The sequence below is a fragment of the Bubalus bubalis genome, chromosome 12, assembly GCF_019923935.1.
Source record: "Bubalus bubalis isolate 160015118507 breed Murrah chromosome 12, NDDB_SH_1, whole genome shotgun sequence".
Taxonomy (NCBI): Eukaryota; Metazoa; Chordata; class Mammalia; order Artiodactyla; family Bovidae; genus Bubalus; species Bubalus bubalis.
In genome coordinates this window covers 74092430-74114786 of record NC_059168.1, presented here as the reverse complement: position 1 = coordinate 74114786, position 22357 = coordinate 74092430, and the positions used below count along the sequence as shown (strand labels likewise).

General features: G+C 36.7%; 1 protein-coding gene across 8 annotated transcripts in view; it reads left to right on the top strand.

Moving 5' to 3' along the window:
* The window catches only part of NCOA1 (nuclear receptor coactivator 1), a 219238-nt gene that overhangs the window by 142055 nt on the left and 54826 nt on the right, over positions 1 to 22357 (top strand). For all 8 annotated transcript variants that reach the window (XM_025261459.3, XM_025261462.3, XM_025261457.3 and 5 more), the window contains 6 exons: positions 1182 to 1359; positions 3249 to 3428; positions 4708 to 4803; positions 9403 to 9543; positions 18117 to 18264; positions 19553 to 20873. In XM_025261459.3, the coding sequence (XP_025117244.3) occupies positions 1182 to 1359; positions 3249 to 3428; positions 4708 to 4803; positions 9403 to 9543; positions 18117 to 18264; positions 19553 to 20873 (2064 nt within the window). The remainder of the gene's footprint in view (positions 1 to 1181; positions 1360 to 3248; positions 3429 to 4707; positions 4804 to 9402; positions 9544 to 18116; positions 18265 to 19552; positions 20874 to 22357) is intronic.

Here is a 22357-nt window from a genome sequence, read left to right as displayed (position 1 = left end):
GGGTATTATCATTACCACGCATCATCATAGAAAAGGTCAGCAAACTTGGGACACTTACCTTTTTTAAAAAAAGAAAAATGAGTAGCTCATCAACATTGTTAGCTTTGTTAAGTCTTTTGGCACAAATCAAACCAGCAAATCATGTGTGATACCAAGGGTAGTTACGTCTTGTTACAAAATTGTGTAAATGTTCTGCTTTTTAAAGGACTTGTTTTTGTTGCTTTTGTACATTCTATAGCAAGTAAACTGCAACATGTTGCAATAAACAGAAGGATTATAAATAAGGTACCACTGTCATCTTCTCCATTCTGGATCCTCTCTTAGATTCTGATACGGACTGAGTGAGGCACCAGGGTGTTGATATGTTAATAAAGCTTAATATCTTCCTTATGTTTTAGATTTTACTATAAATAGAGATTCTGACTTTTTTGCCGCACCTCTGTGGATATTACGTTCCCCTTGGGGCATGTACATCTTCTTTTGGAGCTCCTGGGCTCCATCTCTGTGCATAGAAAGCCCTCTGTGACTTGGCTCCTGTCCACCTCTCCAGACTCACTGCGTGTCTTGTGCCATGTGCTCCAGCAGCTCCAAACTGCTTTTCTGTTCCATTATGTTCCATGCTCTCTCCTCTGCCTAGAATGTTCTTCCCTCATTCCTCTTCCCCTCCTCTGCTGTGCCTTTTATAACTCAGGTCAGGGCCTGTAAGGAGCCTTTCTCTGCCTCCCACCTTGACCCCAAATAAGCATCCTTCTTTATACTCACAGAATAGTCTGTGTTTGTCTTTCATACTGCATTTCTCACTGGCATTTTATTAGGCTTATGTCTCTCCACTGTACCACAGGTTCCTTGAGGGTAGACACCAGGTCTTAACCCACAGTTTAGAGATGTTAATGACTGAATGGGTCAGTCATTTACTTCACATTACTGCCATAAAATTTCTTTCTAAGGAAGAAGTTTGACATATTTGTTCATGCCTACATGAAACATAAGTGTACAGTCTGTTTTAAAATCCTGTTCCCTCCACAGAGAACAGGCAATATTAAATCTTCTATTCAGTACCCTTTTTTTAAAACTTGACACATACTTCCAATCCGTTTTTCAATAGAGAAACATATTTGAGTATTTTTCTTGTCTCTTTTAACCTCATAACCTCTTAATCCTTTTTTTTTCCTTCTTTACAGGCTTTGGATGGATTTTTCTTTGTTGTGAACTGTGAAGGGAGGATTGTATTTGTGTCAGAAAATGTGACCAGCTACTTGGGTTACAATCAGGAGGAATTAATGAATACCAGTGTCTACAGCATACTGCATGTGGGTGATCATGCAGAATTTGTGAAGAATCTGCTACCAAAATCACTAGGTAAAAGGAATGTGTTTTTTTAAAAGAATATGAGCTCTCTATAGCTTCCCCTCAGTAAAGTATAATTATTATTATGTTTATAATATATGGTATTATTCTATGTCATACATACTTTAAATATTTTAAAATTTAATTTCAGCCTGAGATTAAATATGAAGGAGGAACATCATCAAATAGCTGATAGAGAACATTCCTTTTATCCTCTTCCTCTAGATGTTGCCATAATTCTGTGACAGAGTTAGGAAGCAGAACAGTTAGTCGTCTTACCACAAGAAGCTTCTGCTTGGAATACCTTTTGTTTTGAATTTTAATTATGTCTAAGGAAGAGACAAATGTATGTAATTTATCCCACCACCTTGCTCAGAGAAAAGAAAAAAGGAAGGAGGGAGGAAAGAATACTGTTCATATTACATACTTATTAAAATGAACATTTTTTGATGTAAGTGGTTTCAACTCACGGGTTCCAGGCATGGTTGGAGTTCCATCTAATGGTTGGATAGGCTGTTCAGTGCCAGAGGAGGCTAGCTGAGAGGATAGCTAGACTTCCAGCCTGTGTTCTGTTCACTAAGCTATGTACCTGCTCCTTAACCTGTAGGCACTCCAGAAGTTGGGAGGAGAGTCTTGGCTAGAAATCCTGTATAACTAAATCAAACATGAAAATAAAATGTTATCCATAGCTCTTTATTTTCTGTGTTGTTCACTTGATGAAATGGAAGTGTTATTTCTTCTTTGAAAAGATAGTATATGTTTACTGGGAGCCTGAAATGATTGTTACTATTAAAATCACTAGTTTCAAGGGGTTATCAAGGGGTCTTAATGTGGAGTCTGAGTGACTTGAGAGATAATATAGTGGATTCCTTTATTTTAAAGATGAGGCAAAGATTAAGTTATTAACCCAAACCTCACAACTAGTTCGAAGAACCAAGACTCCTTACTCCAGTATAGGTTTGTTTCCGTGATTTCCTCTAACTGTTGTAGAGTGATGAGATAGTAAAAAAGAAGGAGATTCAACAGCGAGGCTATGGTAAGAAAACTGTTGGGAATGGTGAGAGAACACCCTGAAAAACCCTGTCTGTCACCATGGCTTGAATATAATATTGTAACTGGGAAGTAGTGACTCGCTACACAGTGATTCTCACTTGACATGTATAAATATCTGCTCTACAATGGAATTCAGTTTTCTTACACTGAATCCAGTAACATTTCTGTTTTAGCAATCATTTTAATGAAGTAAAATGATTATCTGCTATATTTAAGGCATTGTAGCATGCAGATTGTGCAAATAAAATAAAGAGCAAGAAAAAATGATGTAAAAAAACCAAGGTTGGTCTCTGTCTATTCTAAATATTTTTTTTGAGTGACAGGCTCATTTGAAAAACTTTGATTCCTCCAACCAGAAGGAGGAACATACAACATACTCTGAAGCCATCCCTTAAGTATACATGCCTTCCAGGTTAAAATTCTCACTTAGTAACAGACCTATGATTGTCAATCTTTTTTTTTTTCCAATGCCAGAGTATAGCAGGAAGCAAGTGAAAAAGCTTATTAACTAACTGCTGTAAAATTCTGAGCAAAAAAGCAAGAAGCTATTAATTTTTAATTTTGTCTTTGTCTGTTAACGAATTAGGGTATTTGTAAGGCCTTATCTTTGAGGGTGGAAATCCTATACAGTTTCTTGCAAGTTTTACATTTCTCTAATTGGTAAAAGGATTAGATTTGCAAAGGAAGGTAAGTCTCTCTTTGCCTCAGGATAGTGTTAGATCTGAAGGGGTCTGTCTTTTAATCTGAGTGTCTAATTAAGCAGATGAGTAAAGGTGTGTCATTTGTATCTTCAGAGTTTGTACCTTTTCATCTCCTTCACAGGCGTGTAATCAATTTTTCTTTCACAGTGAATGGAGTTCCTTGGCCTCAAGAAGCAACACGCCGAAACAGCCATACCTTTAACTGCAGGATGCTAATTCACCGTCCAGATGAGCCTGGCCCCGAGAACCAGGAAGCTTGCCAGCGGTATGAAGTGATGCAGTGTTTCACTGTGTCACAGCCGAAATCGATTCAGGAGGATGGAGAAGGTAAAACAGAGGGTGGTTTTAAGGTGTTCGATTGCTTTTCCTGTGGTTTTAGAAACAAAGAGGAAATTGATTATAAACTGCCTTCTTCAGATAATATTTTTGGTTACTATATTGTATATCTTAGTGGCTTTTCAATTTGCTATATATTTCTTAATACTTAAGAAAAAAATTGTTAACATCTAGAACTACCCCCCTTTAAAATACCCCCAAATTCTCAGTTGTAGCTGACATTCCCACTAAAATGTCACATTCAAACCAACTTGCTGCCTAGAAATAAGAGCTGTAACTCACTGCTGCCAGTTGGAAATGCACCAGATGCAGCAGGCTGTTGAACAGCTCTGATTTTTAGAAAGTTTCAAGCTTAGTGTGTACGGAACACTGGAGAATAGAGCTAGCACTTTTGAGGCCATACAAGGTAATATATAAGGAGAAAGCTTATGAGCAGATGAAAACACAGCTGAAGCTCTAATAGGAATAGGGTATGAACATGGTATTAGTTAAATACGTTCCAGTGGATGAGTTTTCCATGCACGCTTAAACTGAACTAAGTTAAGAACACCACAAATTGGTGGAGTAAGGAACAGGGAAGGAATCTGTGGAGAAGTCAGATGCAAAAAGGCTTGTCTGTAGTGGGTCCTACCAGGGAAAGGGTACAACAGTCAGCTGGGGACTTTTTACAGAATATACATGCAGGCCTGTCTTATATGATTCAAATTCATGTTTAGCTGTGTGATACTGTGTGCAGCCTCTCACAAAGATGGAAATGGGACATTCAAAAAAAATTACAGGTCCTAAGAACATAAAAGTCTTCTGTCAAGGGCAAAATAATGCCTGTTCAGAAACAGTTAAATGTTGTTTTTTTTCATATGATAGTTTGTGATCTGCTCAATGTTATAGGAATAATCTTTGTAACCATTAATGAGTATAGGAAATTATGAACCTATATTTTAAAAACCACTGTGTTGCTTGAATCTAGCCAAAACTACTTCTTCAAATTGTTATCTGCCAAGTACTTGAGATGCTTCGGTCTCCTCTAGTTTATGTAAGAACATTCAGTGGGAAGGGATAATTGATTCCAACTAGATCTCTTTCTGGAGCTGATAGTGTTTGGTTGCAAGCAATTTTAATTCTTATATTATACTGTTAGATCAGAGTCATTCCAGTATTGTGTCAGATCTTACAACATGTATTGTTTTTACAAAACTGTTAATGGCAGGTAATAGATGTGAACCACTTTCTGTCCTCTTTTCCTTCAATTTCCCCTTCTTGTTTTGGGCAGATTTCCAGTCATGTTTGATTTGTATTGCACGGCGATTACCTCGGCCTCCAGCTATTACGGGTGTAGAATCCTTTATGACCAAGCAAGATACTACAGGTACTAGCTGCAGAGTTCAGAATGTTCTTTCAGCATGAATGAATGTGACTATCCCCTTAAAACTAAATGTGTCCCTCTCTTCTCTGCTGTTCAGCTGCTGTTCACTAGTCCTCTGCAGAAAACATTTCAGATGTGGTCTTGATATTGTGCATTTTAGGTAGTGTCATCATTGTTACGGGAGGGTGCTGGAGAGGAAATTATTTTATAATTGTTCACATATCTCTATTGATTATAAATTATTTCTTCAAATTCATGAAAAGAAATTGGCAGTGTCAATATATTTGCTTACAAATAGATACAAAAGGGTGCTTTTAATATTGTGCATAAATGTATCTGACTATTTTTTCCTTTATTCTTTTCCTTTAAATGGATTCAGCACATACTGATTGAATGCCTGAAAGTGCCTGTCATATGTATGATTGCTCTGGGTATACATGGTTGAACAAAAAGCAATGATACGATTACAGATTTGTACTTTTTTGATGGAAAAGATGTAAGTGGTATAAGAGAAGCTAATAGGGAGGTCCTGTTTTAAAAATCAGCTGGTTAACAGAAAGCTTGTCAAGCTGATACCACACAATTAACCCCCAAAGGATGCCAACTGTGCCAAGTAAGAGTGTCGGAAGGGTGAATTGAGGAAGGGTCATGGTGCAGAATGAGTGCTCCTGATTGAGGAAACAGAGCTGCAGAAAGTTCTAACACAGAGACGTCTGTTAGAACTGAAAGGAGGACAGGAGGCAGCCACAAAGTGCCTGAAAATAAGCCTTTCTTTTTAAAGACCTACTTCAGATTTGATTTTCAGCAAAAACAAATTGTTACTGTTGTTTAATATAAATAATTTCTCATATGTTGTTTAATATTTTTTAAAAAAAATTTTTAGTTTTTAAAAAAACATTTCTTTGGCTGTGCCTCATGGCATGCTCGGGATCTTAGTTCCCCCACCCGTGATCAAGCCTGCACCCCCTGCAGTGGAAGCATGGAGCCTTAGCCACCAGACCACCAGGGAATTCCCCTATATTGTTTAATCCTATCTTCACTTTGTCACATTAGGTTTTCATCAATGAGAATTGTATATGTATCATTCACCACTCTAGTTTTAAAAGATAGATACTACAGATAGGTTTTTATAGCAGACCAAGATTTTAAAAATCATTTCTACTAAATTTTACTCTTTGTGAGCGTTTACTCTTTTGCTTTACCATTGTTTATAAGATCCTCTTACAATATTTATTAATGTTTTAGCCCCAGAAATCTAATATTCCTATGTTGTATGCTTTATTCTTGGGTTTTAAAGATAAACTCCCAACTGCTCTTACTAAAGAGTAGGAGGTGGGGATACATTGGCACAGACAATAGAATACAGGAAAGAGAACATCTGGGAGCTTAGATATACAGCATTTAAGTGTAGTAATGATCAATTTGCATACCTTTCCTTTCCCTTTTTGAGTCTAGCATGTATGTGTTACTTTCTACCAGTGAACAACACTGGAAAAATTTAATAAATCCTTATTGAAAAACCAAAAATATTATTGCATGAAGGAAAAATAGGGTCTGTTAAAAAAATATAGCTTATCTTTTGTGTCAGTAAAACCAAAGAGGGCTTGGGAGATAGCAGAATAAAAACTTGTTGAAAAAGGGTGATGGTTAGTCCACAGAATAAATGTGGAAGACAGGGGAGGCCTAAAAATTATGAGGCTAATTTAGGAACAATATAGTTCAGCTTTTCTTCAATTGTATTTCTATAAACTAAATCCTAAATTAGATTGTTTTAAAAAAGACTGTATTTTTCTATAGGAACAATGATATAACTGGTACTTTTGTTTCTGACCAAGGACCCAGCATCTTAATATGCCTGATTTTAGAATAAATTTGTAAAAATTAAAAAGTTCTGAATCATGAAGTAATTATAAATCTAGAGGGAACCTCAGAGATTACAGAATCCAGCCTGTCCATTTTACACATGAGGGAATGGTAACTTATCCAAAACCAGGCAACTAATTACTGAGAACAGGTATCTTTAGGCCCTAAAATAGGATTCTTTCTTTATATTGTGTTTTCTTCCATCAATGCACTACTAAAAGGGCATTACAGTACTGTACACAGTTACCACACAAAAAATACCAGAGAAAATATAAAGTATAAAGAAAATATAAAGATGCCAAAATAATATGAAGTATTCTTAAAATATAAAATTGGCATTATATCATGGGATTGAGTTAGATAAAAAATCATAAACTAGTTATAAAAAGTATTAGATATTTAATTCCTTAAAATTTAGCAGTACTTCCAACTCTACATGAAGTGGTTCTTGTCCCTTAAAAAAAATAAGTTTTCTCCCTGGAAATGTTGAACAATGGTTTGGTTGGTTTGTTAGTTAAACTTTGCTCTAGCAAGCAGAAGTATTCTAAGTCAGCCTATTTATGATTCCCTCCTAAGATACTCATTACATTACTTGTCATTTGTTGCCACTGCTGCTGCTAAGTCGCTTCAGTCGTGTCCGACTCTGTGCAACCCCATAGACGGCAGCCCACCAGGCTCCCCCGTCCCTGGGATTCTCCAGGCAAGAACACTGGAGTGGGTTGCCATTTCCTTCTCCAATGCATGAAAGTGAAAAGTGAAAGTGAAGTTGCTCAGTCGTGTCCCACTCTTCACGACCCCATGGACTGCAGCCTACCAGGTCTTCCGTCCATGGGATTTTCCAGGCAAGAGTACTGGAGTGGGGTGCCATTGCCTTCTCCGTTGCCATTATTGATAATTTAATTACTTTCTACCCTCCAGTTCTACAATTACAGACTTCCTTGCTCTCATGTGGCCTAATACTGAACTTAAACACATAAGCACACACACACAGGCCTCCCTTTGTCACTGCATATGAGGAGTATTATTGCATTTGAAGATTATATAACAGTGGATTCTCCGCTATAACTAATTCTTAGTCCCTGATGTGATGAGACAAAAACTGAATGACTGAAACTCTTAGGAAGTCCAAAATTATCTATAGTTTCAATCACAGTCTTCACCAGGCTGTCCCCAAACTGTTCTAAAATAACAAGAATTCCCTCATTTAAATTTTGATTTATTTTCTTTCTACATTTATGCCAAGACTTGGATGACAACCTGATCTGACATACTTGGGTATATTAGATTCTAGACCCTGCTTTATAGAGGTCTAATAAAGATTTTATTTCTAAACAAACCAAGAGAAATATGTAAAGAAGGGATTAGTTAAAGAGGCACAAACAGTACAATAGATTTGAGTTGATTGTGTGAAAAAAGGGAAGATGAAGAAAAGATAACCAGGCGTTCACAGAAGAGGAAACTTGAGAGGTGAATAAACATGAAAAATATTCAACCTTATTAATCAGGGAAATACAAAAGTTAGACCATAACCGTAAACCAAGCGATGGAGAGGATGTTGGATTAACTCTTATAAAAGTTTCTGGGAGACAGTTTAATATAAAATTGAACATTCATGTAACCTATGACTCAACAGTTCTATTCCTACGTATGTACCTCATGCACTATGGAAAATGTGAAAGATATTCATAGCAGTATTGATTGTAATGACAAAAAACTGGAAACAGCCTAGATTGACAGGAGAATATAAAGACAGAGGGATGTGACAAGTGTGGAGTACACACTTAATGGAATGGTATTGATGATCTTGGTAATATTCAAGTTCTGAAATTGGATGAGGCTTTGTAGGTCTCACCTTAATAATCTAACACACATACGCACATATGTATAAGCTAAGCTAAGCTAAGTCGCTTCAGTCGTGTCCGACTCTGTGCGACCCCATAGATGGCAGCCCACCAGGCTCCGCCGTCCCTGGGATTCTCCAGGCAAGAATATATTTTCTTATATGAGTACAAGATTTATAGAAAATAAAACTGATCTGAAAAATCACCAACTGGATTAAATGGCCCCCAATTAAGAAATAATTTGCCTGAATTCTTCCATAATCATTCAGGAAACTTATTTAAATGTGATAACAGTATCAAATCACCACTAAATTTTATAAAGCATATGTTCTGTTTGCAGATAGCCTAGCAGATCTTAATGTTCTCACTTATCTTTTTCTGATTTAATTTTTTTTGCCTTCAGTCTTTGTTTACTCTTAAGTGCAATATTGTCTACAGCTCAAGAGGAGGTAGAGAAGGAAAGACTGGCTTACTTTCTCATAGTCTCTTCACTTAATTACTGGAAATTAATTTAAACCAAAATAATATAGTTCATCTCTGCCTCTCCATCCACAATAAGTCATTAGTATATAGATAGCAGGATCCAAAGAGCAACCCAGAAAAGTTTGACCTACATTAGGATCCATAGCTTTGGGTCTTTATGATATGACTTTAATACTTGATTGGTATTGAATTTTACGATGTGATACAACACACTCCAAGGCCAAAACAATTTTGTATTTTCATGTCACTGATATACTCTGTTACTATATATAATAAAAATTAATAGTGCTTTTTAGTGCTTTTGTCCATTAAGCATTTGAGAGGCAGCAGAATATTTTTAGATGCATGTTAGTCTTAAAATGTGAATGACATATCCAGAGGCTATCATACATGGAAGCTTTCATTCTTTGTATAGGTAAAATCATCTCTATTGATACTAGTTCCCTGAGAGCTGCTGGCAGAACTGGCTGGGAAGATTTAGTGAGAAAGTGCATTTATGCTTTTTTCCAACCTCAAGGCAGAGAGCCATCTTACGCCAGACAACTATTTCAAGAAGGTAAGGTTTTTTTTCTCTCAGCTATTTTCATAACTTTGCTCTTTATTAATATTGAATAACATATATACAATCTATGGGTGATAAGTATTTTCTTATCAAGTATTACAAATTAGTTTTTGCAGTAATCAGTTTTAGGAAAGGAAGAAATGGGTAAGCAAAGTAATTCATGAGTAGATACTGAATTTTGGGATGCACATTTTAAAGAACAGGGTATCATGTGGTGGTCACTCATTATTCATTCATTCATTCATTCAGCAGACATGTATCAAGTTCTTCACATACATAGAACACTATATAAGGTGCAAGGGATTCAAGGATGACAAAGCAGGGTTTTGGCTTCCAGGAGCTCAAAATCTATTGTATTGGGAGGATATATGACTGTTTTAAAGATCTCTGTGGCCTGGGCCATAATAATAAAGATAAAACCAAAGAAGAAAAAAATTAATTCTGACTTGAGAATCAGGGATGGCTTTAGAGAGGAAGTGCTATTTTTGTCTGGCTTTTAGAAGATCACTCCAAGCAGAACAGGCGTGTCAAAGGGCTTTTAGATAGTACAGATCTGTATCATGCATGTAGATCTGTACTTCATGACCATTACAGTACCAGTATCTCCTGACTCACATGGGAGTTTCAAGTTCAAATTATGTCATATGAAATTATTAATTAATAATTGAACAACTGCTATGTCATAGTAAATACTATGGAAATATGAAACAAGCATATTCCCACCCTTAAGGAACTTAACAGTATTTTAGGAAAGATAAGGAAAATTAGCTGAGAGTTAAGGCCAGAAAATTTATAAAGATTCAAAGATAAGGAGTTTTGATATATTTTAAAATATTGTCATGAAATTATGGGAGCCTAATATACCTTTCCCATTGTAATTTATTCTCTAATCTCTAAGTAAATAATTTCTCTGGGAAGAAACTCTTTGTATGGCTACTCCTGAAAACAATTTAAAAAATATTTTTAATTATTCCATCACTTTTCTTAATTTTAACATTTTCCCATTATATTAGGTTTCTTCAGTTTACAAATGATTTTTCATTCATTATGTTTTAGGTCGGGTGCTTCCCAATGGTATGTGAAGGAAGCAGCTTGATTTTTTCTTTTCAGAAAGCCATCTGTATCAATCTCACTAGTCTGTCTACTTCTGGAACAGCTTTGTACAGACTAACGGTTCTTCAGTGGGCCTCTTACTTTTACCATCCCCAAAGATGGTGTTTCAATGGATATGACCAAGAAGTTCCCCAGGCAATCAGTCAAGTTTGGAAACAATTACAGAAAGCAACTATTGCCATCCACTGGTTGCAAACTTTGTGACTCCCTCTATCTATAGCACTTGACTTTTGTGTAAGTAGGAGATTCAGAACACTGCCTCCACTTACTCCCTCAAGTGCCGAGGTATATGATTCTCTTCTGTTTGATTTTTACTTTAACTTTATAAGTTAAACCTTCCAAGGCTTACTTAAAAGACTTTTAGTTTTACTTGCCTATAATTTATATACATTATGACCAAGGCAAAGCAGGTCTAGATTATTGTCTCATTCTCCACATGCCTAGGCTTCCCATATATGTGAGTGAGCCATGGTTTAAAGCAAGTGTTTCTAAACCATTGGAATTCTCTATAAAATAGATTGATTAAAATGTAATAAGTAACATTAACATATGAAGTGAAACAATTTAGAGAGAAATGTAAAAAAATATAATTCAACACCTCTTCTCCATTAATCATGTCTTAATGTCCTTTTATTTTACTTTTTTAAGAAAAAAAATTTTCTCAATAGAAATAACTTTTTTCTTAGAGTTAAATTGCCCAGAATTCACGTGACTCTGACTCTAGTGTTATGGCGATTCTGGACAACTTGCCAAATAGCATTTATAAATTGAACGCATCTTTTTCTTATATGTTGTATTCAGCAGTATCTAACCTGGTAAGAAAAATGTGGTCCATGAAACAGTTACATGGGAATCACCTATTAAAGATGTTGACCTACTGAATTAAAATCTCAGGTTAGGGCCCATGTACTTTAAACAAGCTCTGAAGGTGATGCTTAAGTACATCAAGTTGGAGAACTACTGGTCTGCTAAGAATGGAGAGAGATGTAAATAGCCTTTGCAGTTTCCTTGCTGCCTTGCTGCCTTTCCACTAGGGATAGTGTAAAGAACTATCACTAATAGTTCTTTAGTGGCATAATATGATGCCACTATATCCTTGATTTTCTGTAAAACTTTTAAAATCTAAAACCTCTATCAGTTCAGTTCAGTCACTCAGTTGTGTCTGACTCTTTGCGACCCCATGAATCGCAGCACGCCAGGCCTCCCTGTCTATCACCAACTCCCGGAGTTCACCCAAACTCATGTCCATTGAGTCTGTGATGCCATCTAACTATCTCTTCCTCTGTCGTCTCCTTTTCCTCCTGCCCTCAATCTTTCCCAACATCAGGGTCTTTTCAAATAAGTCAGCTCTTTGTATCAGGTGGCCAAAATATTGGAGTTTCAGCTTCAACATCAGTCCTTCCAATGAACACCCAGGGCTGATCTCCTTCAGAATGGACTGGTTGGATCTCCTTGCAGTCCAAAGGACTCTCAAGAGTCTTCTCCAACACCACAGTTCAAAAGCATCAATTCTTCGGCGCTCAGCCTTCTTCACAGTCCAACTCTCACATCCATAAATGACCACAGGAAAAACCATAGCCTTGACTAGATGGACCTTTGTTGGCAAAGTAATGTCTCTGCTTTTGAATATGCTATCTAGGTTGGTCATAACTTTCCTTCCAAGGAGTAAGCGTCTTTTAATTTCATGGCTGAAGTCACCATCTGCAGTGATTTTGGAGCCCCGAAAAATAAAGTCAGCCACTGTTTCCCCATCTATTTCCCATCAAGTGATGGGACCAGATACCATGATCTTCGTTTTCTGAATGTTGAGCTTTAAGCCAACTTTTTCACTCTCCTCTTTCACTTTCATCAAGAGGCTCTTTAGTTCTTCTTCACTTTCTGCCATAATGGTGGTGTCATCTGTATATCTGATATTTAGGCAGGAAAATTGGTCCTCCATCTGTCTTTTTTCCTGATTTTAACTTACTTTTAAAAGGCAGCAGCTGGTATAAAATCCTAATATGCATTAAAAACTTAAGTTCTTAGTTTAGTTTTTCAGCTGCTTTTGACAGAGACAGCTCACAGACTGCTTTTAAAGAGTGTTGACCATTTTATTTTCCAGAATCAAAAGTTGAAAACACATTTTAGTGAAACAGTATGTGGGAGCTTGCAGGATAAACTAGATTAAAGGAGTGGTTCACCACTGAGACTGGGAGGTGAGGGGGTGCTGTATGGGTATCAGGGTCACCTGAGGAACTTCCTAAACTGGGAGGAAGTTCATGTAGCTATATACTTTAGAAAAGTTTCCTAAGTTCAGTTCAATACAGAATCATTCTTTTAGAAAAAAGTCTAGGTTAAATGTTTCCCTAAAGTGCCTGATAACATTCATTTGGGACAGTTGTTAAACCAGATTTCTAGGTTCTTTGAAGAGTTTCTGGGGTGTCAGTAATACCACATTAGTATCATCCCTCCTCACTAAGTATTCTAAAACTTTTAGAAATAGACTCAGGGGTCAAGGATCAAAACCTGACAAAGCTAAATCAGAAAACAAGATCAGAATCTGTGATCAAATGAAATTCCAAATAGTTTTGTCCATTTCTCAGTCTTACTTATGGAGAAAATTTGGCATGTAGAGCAATACTTTAACCAGTCAGTGCTGTAAAGAATTACGGCTCTCGTTGTTGTTCAGTTGCTAAGACATGTCTGACTCTTTGTGACCCCGTGGACTACAAAACGCCAGGACTCCAAGTCCTTCGCTCTTTCCTGGAGTTTGCTCAAACTTACGTCCATTGTTATCAATATGCCATCCAACCATCTCATCCTCGGTTGTCCCTTCTCTTGCCCTCAGTCTTTCCCAGAAACAGTCTTTTGCAGTGAGTTGGCTCTTCACATCAGGTGGCCAAAGTATTGGAGCTTCAGCTTCAGCATTAGTCCTTCCAGCACATATTCAGGGTTGATTTCCTTTAGGATTGACTAGTTTGATCTCCTTGCTGTCCAAGGGACTCCCAAGACTCTTCTCCAGCACCACAATTCAAAAGCATCAATTCTTCAGCACTCAGCCTTCTTTATGGTTCAGCTCTCACATCTGTACATGACTACTAGAGAAACTGTAGCTTTGACTATATGGACCTTTGTCTGCAAAGTGATGTCTCTGCTTCTTAATATGCTGTCTAGGTTGCTCATGGCTTTCCTTCCAAGAAGCAAGCCTCTTTTAATTTCATGGCTGGAGTCACCATCTGCAGTGATTTTGGAGCCCAGGAAAATAAAATCTGTCACTATTTCCACTTTGTCCCCTTCTATTTGCCATGAAGTGATGAGACTGGATGATGTGATCTTATGCTCTTTTGAATGTTGAGTTTTAAGCCAGTTTTTTTCATTCTCCTCTTTCACTCTTATTGAGGCTCTTTAGCTCCTCTTCCACCTAATGAGTGGTATCATCTGAGGTATATGTAGTGTATCTGAGGTTGTTGATATTTCTCCTGGCGATCTTGATTCCTGCTTGTGATTCATCCATCCCAACATTTTGCATGATGTATTCTGCATATAAGTTAAATATGCGGGGTCACAATATTCAGCCTTGAAAACTCCTTTCTCAATTTTGAACCAGTCTGTTGTTCCATGTCCAGTTGTTACTGTTGCTTCTTGACCTTCATACAGGTCTCAGGAGGCAGGTAAGGTGGTCTGGTATTCCCATCTCTTTAGGAATTTTCCACAGTTTGTTGTGATACACATAGTCAGAAGTTTGGCATTGTCAATGAAACAGAAATAGATGTTCTTCTGGAACTCCGTTGCTTTCTCTATGATCCAATAAATGTTAGCAATCTGATCTCTGGTTCCTCTGCCTTTTCTAAATCCAACTTGTACCTTTGGAAGTTCTTGGTTCATGTACTTTTGAAATCTAGCTTGAAGGATTTTGAGCATTACTTCGCTGGCATGTGAAATGAATGCAGTTGTGTGGTAGTTTGAACATTCTTTGGCATTGCCCTTGGGATTGAAATGAAAACTAAACTTTTCCAGTCCTGTGGCCACTGCTGAGTTTTCCAAATTTACTGACATATTGTGTGCAACACTTTTACAGCACCAACTTTTAGGATTTGAAATAGCTCAGCTGGAATTCCATCACCTCTACTAGCTTTGTTTGAGGTAATGGTTCCTAAGGCCCACTTGACTTCACACTCCAGGATGTCTGGCTCTAGGTGAGTGACCACACCATCGTGGTTATCTGGGTCATTAAAACCTTTTTTGTGTAGTTCTTCAGTGTACTGTTGGCACCTATTTTTAATCTCTTCCTTCTCCAGGGGATCTTCCCTACCTAGGGATCAAACCCAATTCTCCTGCATTGCAGGCATATTCTTTACTGTGTGAGCCACCAGAGAAGCCCTATAGCTCCAATACTCACATCTTAATTCAAAATTTTAGATTGTTATACAGAGTTGAAGCTATTAGTATAAGAGGTATCTTGGTATTGGCCGAATGTGAGTGTGACTCAGGACATAAGTACTTTGGAAGCTACGTATTTGTTGTTTGTTTTTTCTTTGGTATTTATTCAGGAAGTATTCATTAAGTACCTGCTATGTACCAGGCTCCATGCTAGGTATTATCTCACAGTAAACTGGCTCCATTTTAGTGATAGTGGGCAAAGGTTAATTTGTATTATTAAGTCCTAAACTTGTAAATGAGAGAGTCAGAGTTCATACCTAAATCTGATTCCTAGGCTTTTATTCCTTTCATTGATCTGTGCTGCTTTCCTTTTGCTGAGTCTTATTCTGTACATTATTATCCAAAATAAACCATTTAACTTCAAAACTTAAACTGTAAAAAGAAAAAAAAACTTGTAATAGTTTTCCTGTATTAAGTTAGTAGAGTTTCCTCAATTTTGGAATTTTCATTAATTTAGCATCTTCCAATTTAAGGCAGCATAATTACCAAAGGACTCTTGATGTTTCTGTAATCCACATAAATGATCTTAATGCATGCTTCAGTCAATTCAGTCAAGTTCAACTCTTTGCAACCCTGGTGACTCTTTGCAGTCTGCCAGGCTTCTCTGTCCATGGGATTCTCCAGGCAAGAATAATGGAGTGGGTTGCTGTGCCCTTCACCAGGGAATCTTCCTGACCCAGGTGTCAAACCAACATCTCTTGTATCTCCTGCATTGGCAGGGTTTTTTTTACCACTGGCACATCTGGAAAGCCCAAATATCTTAATGTTTCCATGTTAATGTTAATGTTCTCCCAGATTCTAGTTCTTTCTCACTTTACAGGGCGTGTCAATAAGTCAAGAAATTTGTCTCCAATAATTTTCATTACACAAGTAAATCTGGATTTCTACACAGACAAAAACATAAATTAAAATACAATATAAGCATTTGAGATGATAGGTAAGGTTTAAAATCTGTCCTTTAAAGAAAAATTGTAGTAGTTGATCAGTATTAACAATCAATATTAACCTATTGAGATGAAATTCAAGTTGAAGATCAGTTAGCAAGAACTAGATGATTGTATATGCAAAGCATCGTACAGTTTCAATGGAGAGTGGAAAACAAGAATGGGACATAGTATTAACTCATGTTTATTCTTGAAGAAGAAAAATAAATGTATAAAAGGTTATCTACTCCTACTCAAAGAGCTATAGAAAAGATATTTAGGAAATAATGAAAAATAAGATTGGAAATGCAAAATGAAATTGTATGTATGGAGCTATACTGTCCAATACTGTAGTCACTAGCCACATGCATCTATTGAGTACCTGACATGTGGCAAGTATGAGTAAGGAACTGAATTTTAAATTTCATTTAATTTTAAATTTAATTTTCCACATTATGATAGTGACTGATGACTACCATATTGGACAATGAGCTCAGTGGTGAAGAGCTAATGAATGTTTCAGCAGAATGATCCTAATGAGAAATAAATACTGATGAGGAAATAGAATGGCATAAGCAAAATAACATGAATACATATTGTATCTTTTATTTCCCTTTATATATATTTATAACTAAATATATATTTATAACTTTCTAATTGTCCCACGCTAATAATTTATCTTAAAATACCACCTTTTTGTTATAACTGTGTTTTCCAAAATAATATTCTCAAAAGATATTGACAGATGGGAATTGTTAATATTTGTTAGGGTTTTATCATAACAAACATTTAACTATATCCTTACACAAAACTTACTGGTTTTCATTACTTTTTTATCATTTATTATTTCACTAGATACTAAATTTTTCCATATTTTATTTGGTAAATGTGCCAAGATTTGGCTGAAACTGCCAGATGGGTAAGAAATCCTTGCAATTAAGTTTATATCCTGATTTTGGTACTCAGGGAGATTTATGCGTGGCATAGATTTCCAGCAGATTATGCCCTCTTCAGTTTACATGGTGTACCCAAGACAATAAAATAGAGCCTGTCTTCTTGTTGCTTAAAGTAATATGTAGCTTCAAAAATTATCAATTGGTCGTTTTGTCTTTTTCATATGTCTTTACAGTGTGATTGAAGCTCTTTCTAAAATGTCTTTGAAAAATAGGACTAACATTTATTACAGGCTAAATTACAGTAGTCATTTGTGGTAGTAATTCTTGTATTTAAGTGGATATGATTTTTAACCTTGGTATAGCTGAATCTACCTATTAAATCTTCCTTAAAAAAGAATTCTTTTGTATTACTGAAACATTGATGACATTTTCTTACTTAGTAGTCTGGTGTAGCCTTTACATATTTCATAAAAGTTAACCAGTAAGAGCTTCATCTGTTGTTAATAAAGCTTTAAGACAAAAGTAACTCATGTTGTGTATATAGTGATTCAATTGCCTTAATCTAGGTTTTATTCTATATTAGTAATCAGAGGCTTTATTATTAATTTGCTTATTAGTAAACTAAATTCAAACATCAAAAATAATATATGACTATAATAATTTGTTGGATGGATCTTTTTGATTCACATTCCTGAGTGAAAAATTAAATTTGAATTTCAGTTAAAGAGTTCTGCAAACTAATCAAAACTTGGTGAATTTTGTGCTTTGTTGATATCTCAATAAAGCTGTTTTTAAAAATCGCCAGCTAAAGGGGTAGAAAAGCTTGTTAGAGATAATATTGAAAAGGAGAGGGGAGAAAGTTACTTCTTGGTCTTTTTAATGAACACTTAATAAATTTAAGGAGCTGCCCCATTATAGGGAAAGATTAGGTTGACTTTTTTGTGGTTTGTGGTTTCTTCATAATCACAACTTCTGTGAGGAGGCACCCATTCAAGTAGAATTGATTTAAAACTTGTCTTCAGACTGTATATTTCACCCTGAATAATTTCCCCCCCTCAGATATCTGCTTTATCTGAACCATACCTTGAGTCTGAGCAGGTAGCAGTTGGAAGGACATTTAAATGAGGTTCTAGGTAGAAATAAGGCTTGGTAACTCTCCTCTGCCCAAAGTGTAAGTGTCAGCATTTTAACTAGGTTTCTCTTTTGTTTGAAACAGTGATGACTCGTGGCACTGCCTCCAGCCCATCCTATAGATTCATATTGAATGATGGGACAATGCTTAGCGCCCACACCAAGTGTAAACTTTGCTACCCTCAAAGTCCAGACATGCAACCTTTCATCATGGGAATTCATATCATCGACAGGTACTACTTATTTGGAGAGTTTCATATGAAATAAGTCAGTTCACATATTTCTTCTTAGAGAAGAAAGTTTTATACTCTTGATGGCTAGAAAGCCAGTTTTACATTAGGCATTTAACTAGCATGGTGAGAATATAATCAATATATCCATACTGAATTCTATAGTTTTGTCGCCTAACAATAGCTTTGTTGTTCAAAAAGGGAGAAAGGAAAGGTGTGGCTGAATATATGCTTTAGGGATAAGAACCAAAACAATGGCCAAAACTTTCCAGCTTCCATATATAAACTTATGGTCTTATAAAAGATTCAAGTTTATTAGTATTGTTATTTTTAATTTTAAAAGTGCTTTATTTTCATTAAGGCAAAACTCAGTGGCTCCTGAGTTCAAGTTGACAGTTTCTCAAGCTACAAATTATTTAACTATCAACTTGAGATATTTGAATGTCACTGCCTCTAATTTGTTCTCTTCTCAAAATGTGTTTTACACTATTATATATGGTAAATTCATGAAACCATTCTTTTATCCTATGAATTATTCAAGACTCTACATTTACAACTATTTAAAATTTAGCATTAAACAAAAACAAAGACATTTTCCCTCACTTCATCTTTCCCTCATCTGATATATTTGCTTATTGGAACATGGTAATACCAGTCACAAATCTGTTGTCGTAATTATGGATTTGAGTAAAAGAACTTGATGAAAATCTGAATTCAGTATTCTGCTTTTTCTAATTTTAGTTTAATTTATGCTTGTGAGTGGAATTAGCACAGTTCTTTTTTCATATTGTGATTTCTCTTTCAAAACATCTGCTATGTCTGCATGTCACTCTTTTTAATTTTTACATCAGTGACACAGTATTTTCCTTACCCAGTCTTCCTCTTTGGAGTTGAAATACTTAAAAGCTATAATGAAGGGAGTCATGAGTAAATACTTTGTAACCAGAAGTGTGGGAAGTTTCTCTTTCCACCAAAAGTCTGATGTAGTGTTAATTATTTGTATTAAATTTTGTAAAGTTTTAAAGTATATATATTGGAAGTTTTCCAAGGCCAGGAAAGATTTCTTGCGCATTTAACCATTATCAAATGTGCAGTACCTTAAACACTATTTTCCCATGAAGTGTTCTAACATTTCACCATGGTACTAACAGTCCACTGTTTTCTTTAGTTTAAAGTAATACAGAAGCTTTTTACTTGATAGTTTGCAACATTATCTTGTTTTATAATGTGCTTCATAAAATATTATAATGGAAACCAGTGAAGATGTCTGAATGTCTTTTCCCCTGTCTAGGGAACACAGTGGTCTTTCTCCTCAAGATGACACTAATCCTGGAATGTCAGTGCCCCGGGTAAACCCTTCCGTCAATCCCAGTATCTCTCCAGCTCACGGTGTGGCCCGTTCATCTACCTTGCCACCATCCAACAGCAACATGGTACCCACCAGAGTAAACCGCCAACAGAGCTCAGACCTTCATAGCAGCAGTCATAGCAATTCTAGCAACAGCCAAGGGAGTTTTGGATGCTCACCTGGAAATCAGATTGTAGCCAGTGTTGCCTTAAACCAGGGACAGGCCAGTTCCCAGAGCACTAATCCCCCTTTAAACCTCAATAATTCCCCTATGGAAGGTACAGGAATATCCCTTGCACAGTTCATGTCTCCAAGGAGACAAGTTAGTTCTGGATTGACAACAAGGCCCAGGATGCCTAACAATTCATTTCCTCCTAATATTCCAACATTAAGCTCCCCCGTTAGCATGACGAGTACTGCCTGTAATAATAGTAACCGATCCTATTCAAACATCCCAGTAACACCTTTACAGAGTATGAACGAAGGACCCAATAACTCTGTTGGCTTCTCTGCCAGTTCTCCAGTCCTCAGGCAGATGAGCTCACAGAATTCACCTAGCAGATTAAATATACAACCAGCAAAAGCTGAATCCAAAGATAACAAAGAGATTGCATCCATTTTAAATGAAATGATTCAGTCTGACAACAGCTCTAATGACAGCAAACCTCTGGATTCTGGGCTTCTACATAACAATGACAGACTCTCAGATGGAGACAATAAATACTCTCAAACCAGTCACAAACTAGTGCAGCTTTTGACAACGACTGCAGAGCAGCAGTTACGGCATGCTGATATAGACACAAGTTGCAAAGAGGTACTGTCTTGCACAGGCACTTCCACCTCTGCCTCTACTAACTCTTCAAGTGGTTCTTGCCCCTCCTCTCATAGCTCACTGACCGAGCGGCACAAAATCCTACACCGTCTCTTACAGGAGGGTAGCCCCTCGGATATCACAACTTTGTCGGTGGAGCCTGATAAGAAGGACAGTGCATCTACTTCTGTGTCAGTGACTGGACAGGTCCAGGGAAATTCCAGTGTAAAACTGGAACTGGATGCTTCCAAGAAAAAAGAATCAAAAGACCATCAGCTTCTACGCTACCTTTTAGATAAAGATGAGAAAGATTTAAGATCTACTCCGAACCTGAGCCTGGATGATGTAAAGGTGAAGGTGGAAAAGAAAGAACAGATGGATCCTTGTAACACAAACCCAGCCCCCATGACCAAACCTGCTCCTGAGGAAATTAAACTGGAGTCACAGAGCCAGGTAGGTAATTCTTTACTTCATAGAATGAACATTCCTAGTTATTTTTCTCTTTTCTTTTATTTTGTTCCATGCATAGACTATATTTGGATTCAGGCTATGTTTTGCCCTATCCATTGGGCACATATTAAAAGATTAATATCAGTGGTTAAAAACCCACAGGGTACCCTCAAAAGTTCTCTTTGGAACCTTGGAGGGTTACCATATTTAGTGTGGCATTCTAAGAAAGTAGATGTTTCTTTCGATAAAGTCATAGTTCACATCTTTGGAGATTTTAGAAAAAATACCTTCCCTGCCCCCTCCTCTCATCTCTCCACCTATTAAATCCAGCTCTTTCAGAGTAGAGCCCAGAAACTTGTATTTTAAAGACTTCCCACAGAACTCTGATAGGTAACTAAGTTTGGGAACCTCTGATGTAAATGAAATGAGAGAGAAATGTGAGGAGGTGGACATGGGTGCCTAGTCTGGCTTGCTTTGCTATTTAATTTCCTTTGAAACATTTTCTAAAGTCATTTTCCTTCTCACTCTAACCACTCTCAACCCCCAGCCCCCATCAGATAGAGACTTTGAGTATTCCAGATAGTAGGCTATATAACATGCTCTGAAACAGAAGTAAATACAAATCAACCTTTGTGTAATTGTTATGGATCAGGAACCTCTGTGTTTAGGCTGGGGTAGCGGGTGGTGAAAAGTAATAGGCAGCTTCATTTATTGAATAATTGCAGCGGATTCTGAAGGAATTTAAGAAAAGCAGAAAATGTGATTCCTCCCCGCTAGAAGCATACACATTATTTAGACAGAATACAGACACCCATGAAATAGCTGAAAGTGTATTTACAAAGCAGTTTATTAATAAGATTCTTCCTTGTGAAACCAAATTCACACTTAGTATGTATAGATCCTAGAGTTTCTTGAGTCAGCTTTATTTTTTGCCCTCATTTCCCAGAAGCCTCTCTCTTTCAGGCATACTACATTCTAGGTACATGGAAGCCCTTCCTATTCCTGGGATAAGCCATGTCTCTTCTAAGCATCTTCTGCCTTGCTCTGCTTTCTATGTCTGCTGAACTTCTACTCATCCTTTAAACACAGTTCACAATCATTCACACACAATACACAATCATTTCCGTAAAGCTTTCCACAGTAGCTCTAGTTAGACATTCTTTTCCTTGAATGCTCAGAGTCCCTGTATTGTCTCTGTTACTGTCTCTGTCATTACTATTTGTAATGACACTGTTTTGGTTATTTCTATACACATGTACTCTTTGAGAAGGTTGTCCTATGTTTCTTGGTACAGCTAAACTAATGTCATGTTTCTAAGCTGAATAATAGCTTTAAATAACTACATTAAAATTCTCAGTCTTTAAAATTGACTTCAAAAGTAACAGCTTTATAAGAAAATGCCATTGTATACTACCTTGGCACATCTGTTTTGGTATACATACATGCACTTCTGCCGAGTTTATACCTGGGGGGTGGAATTACAGGAT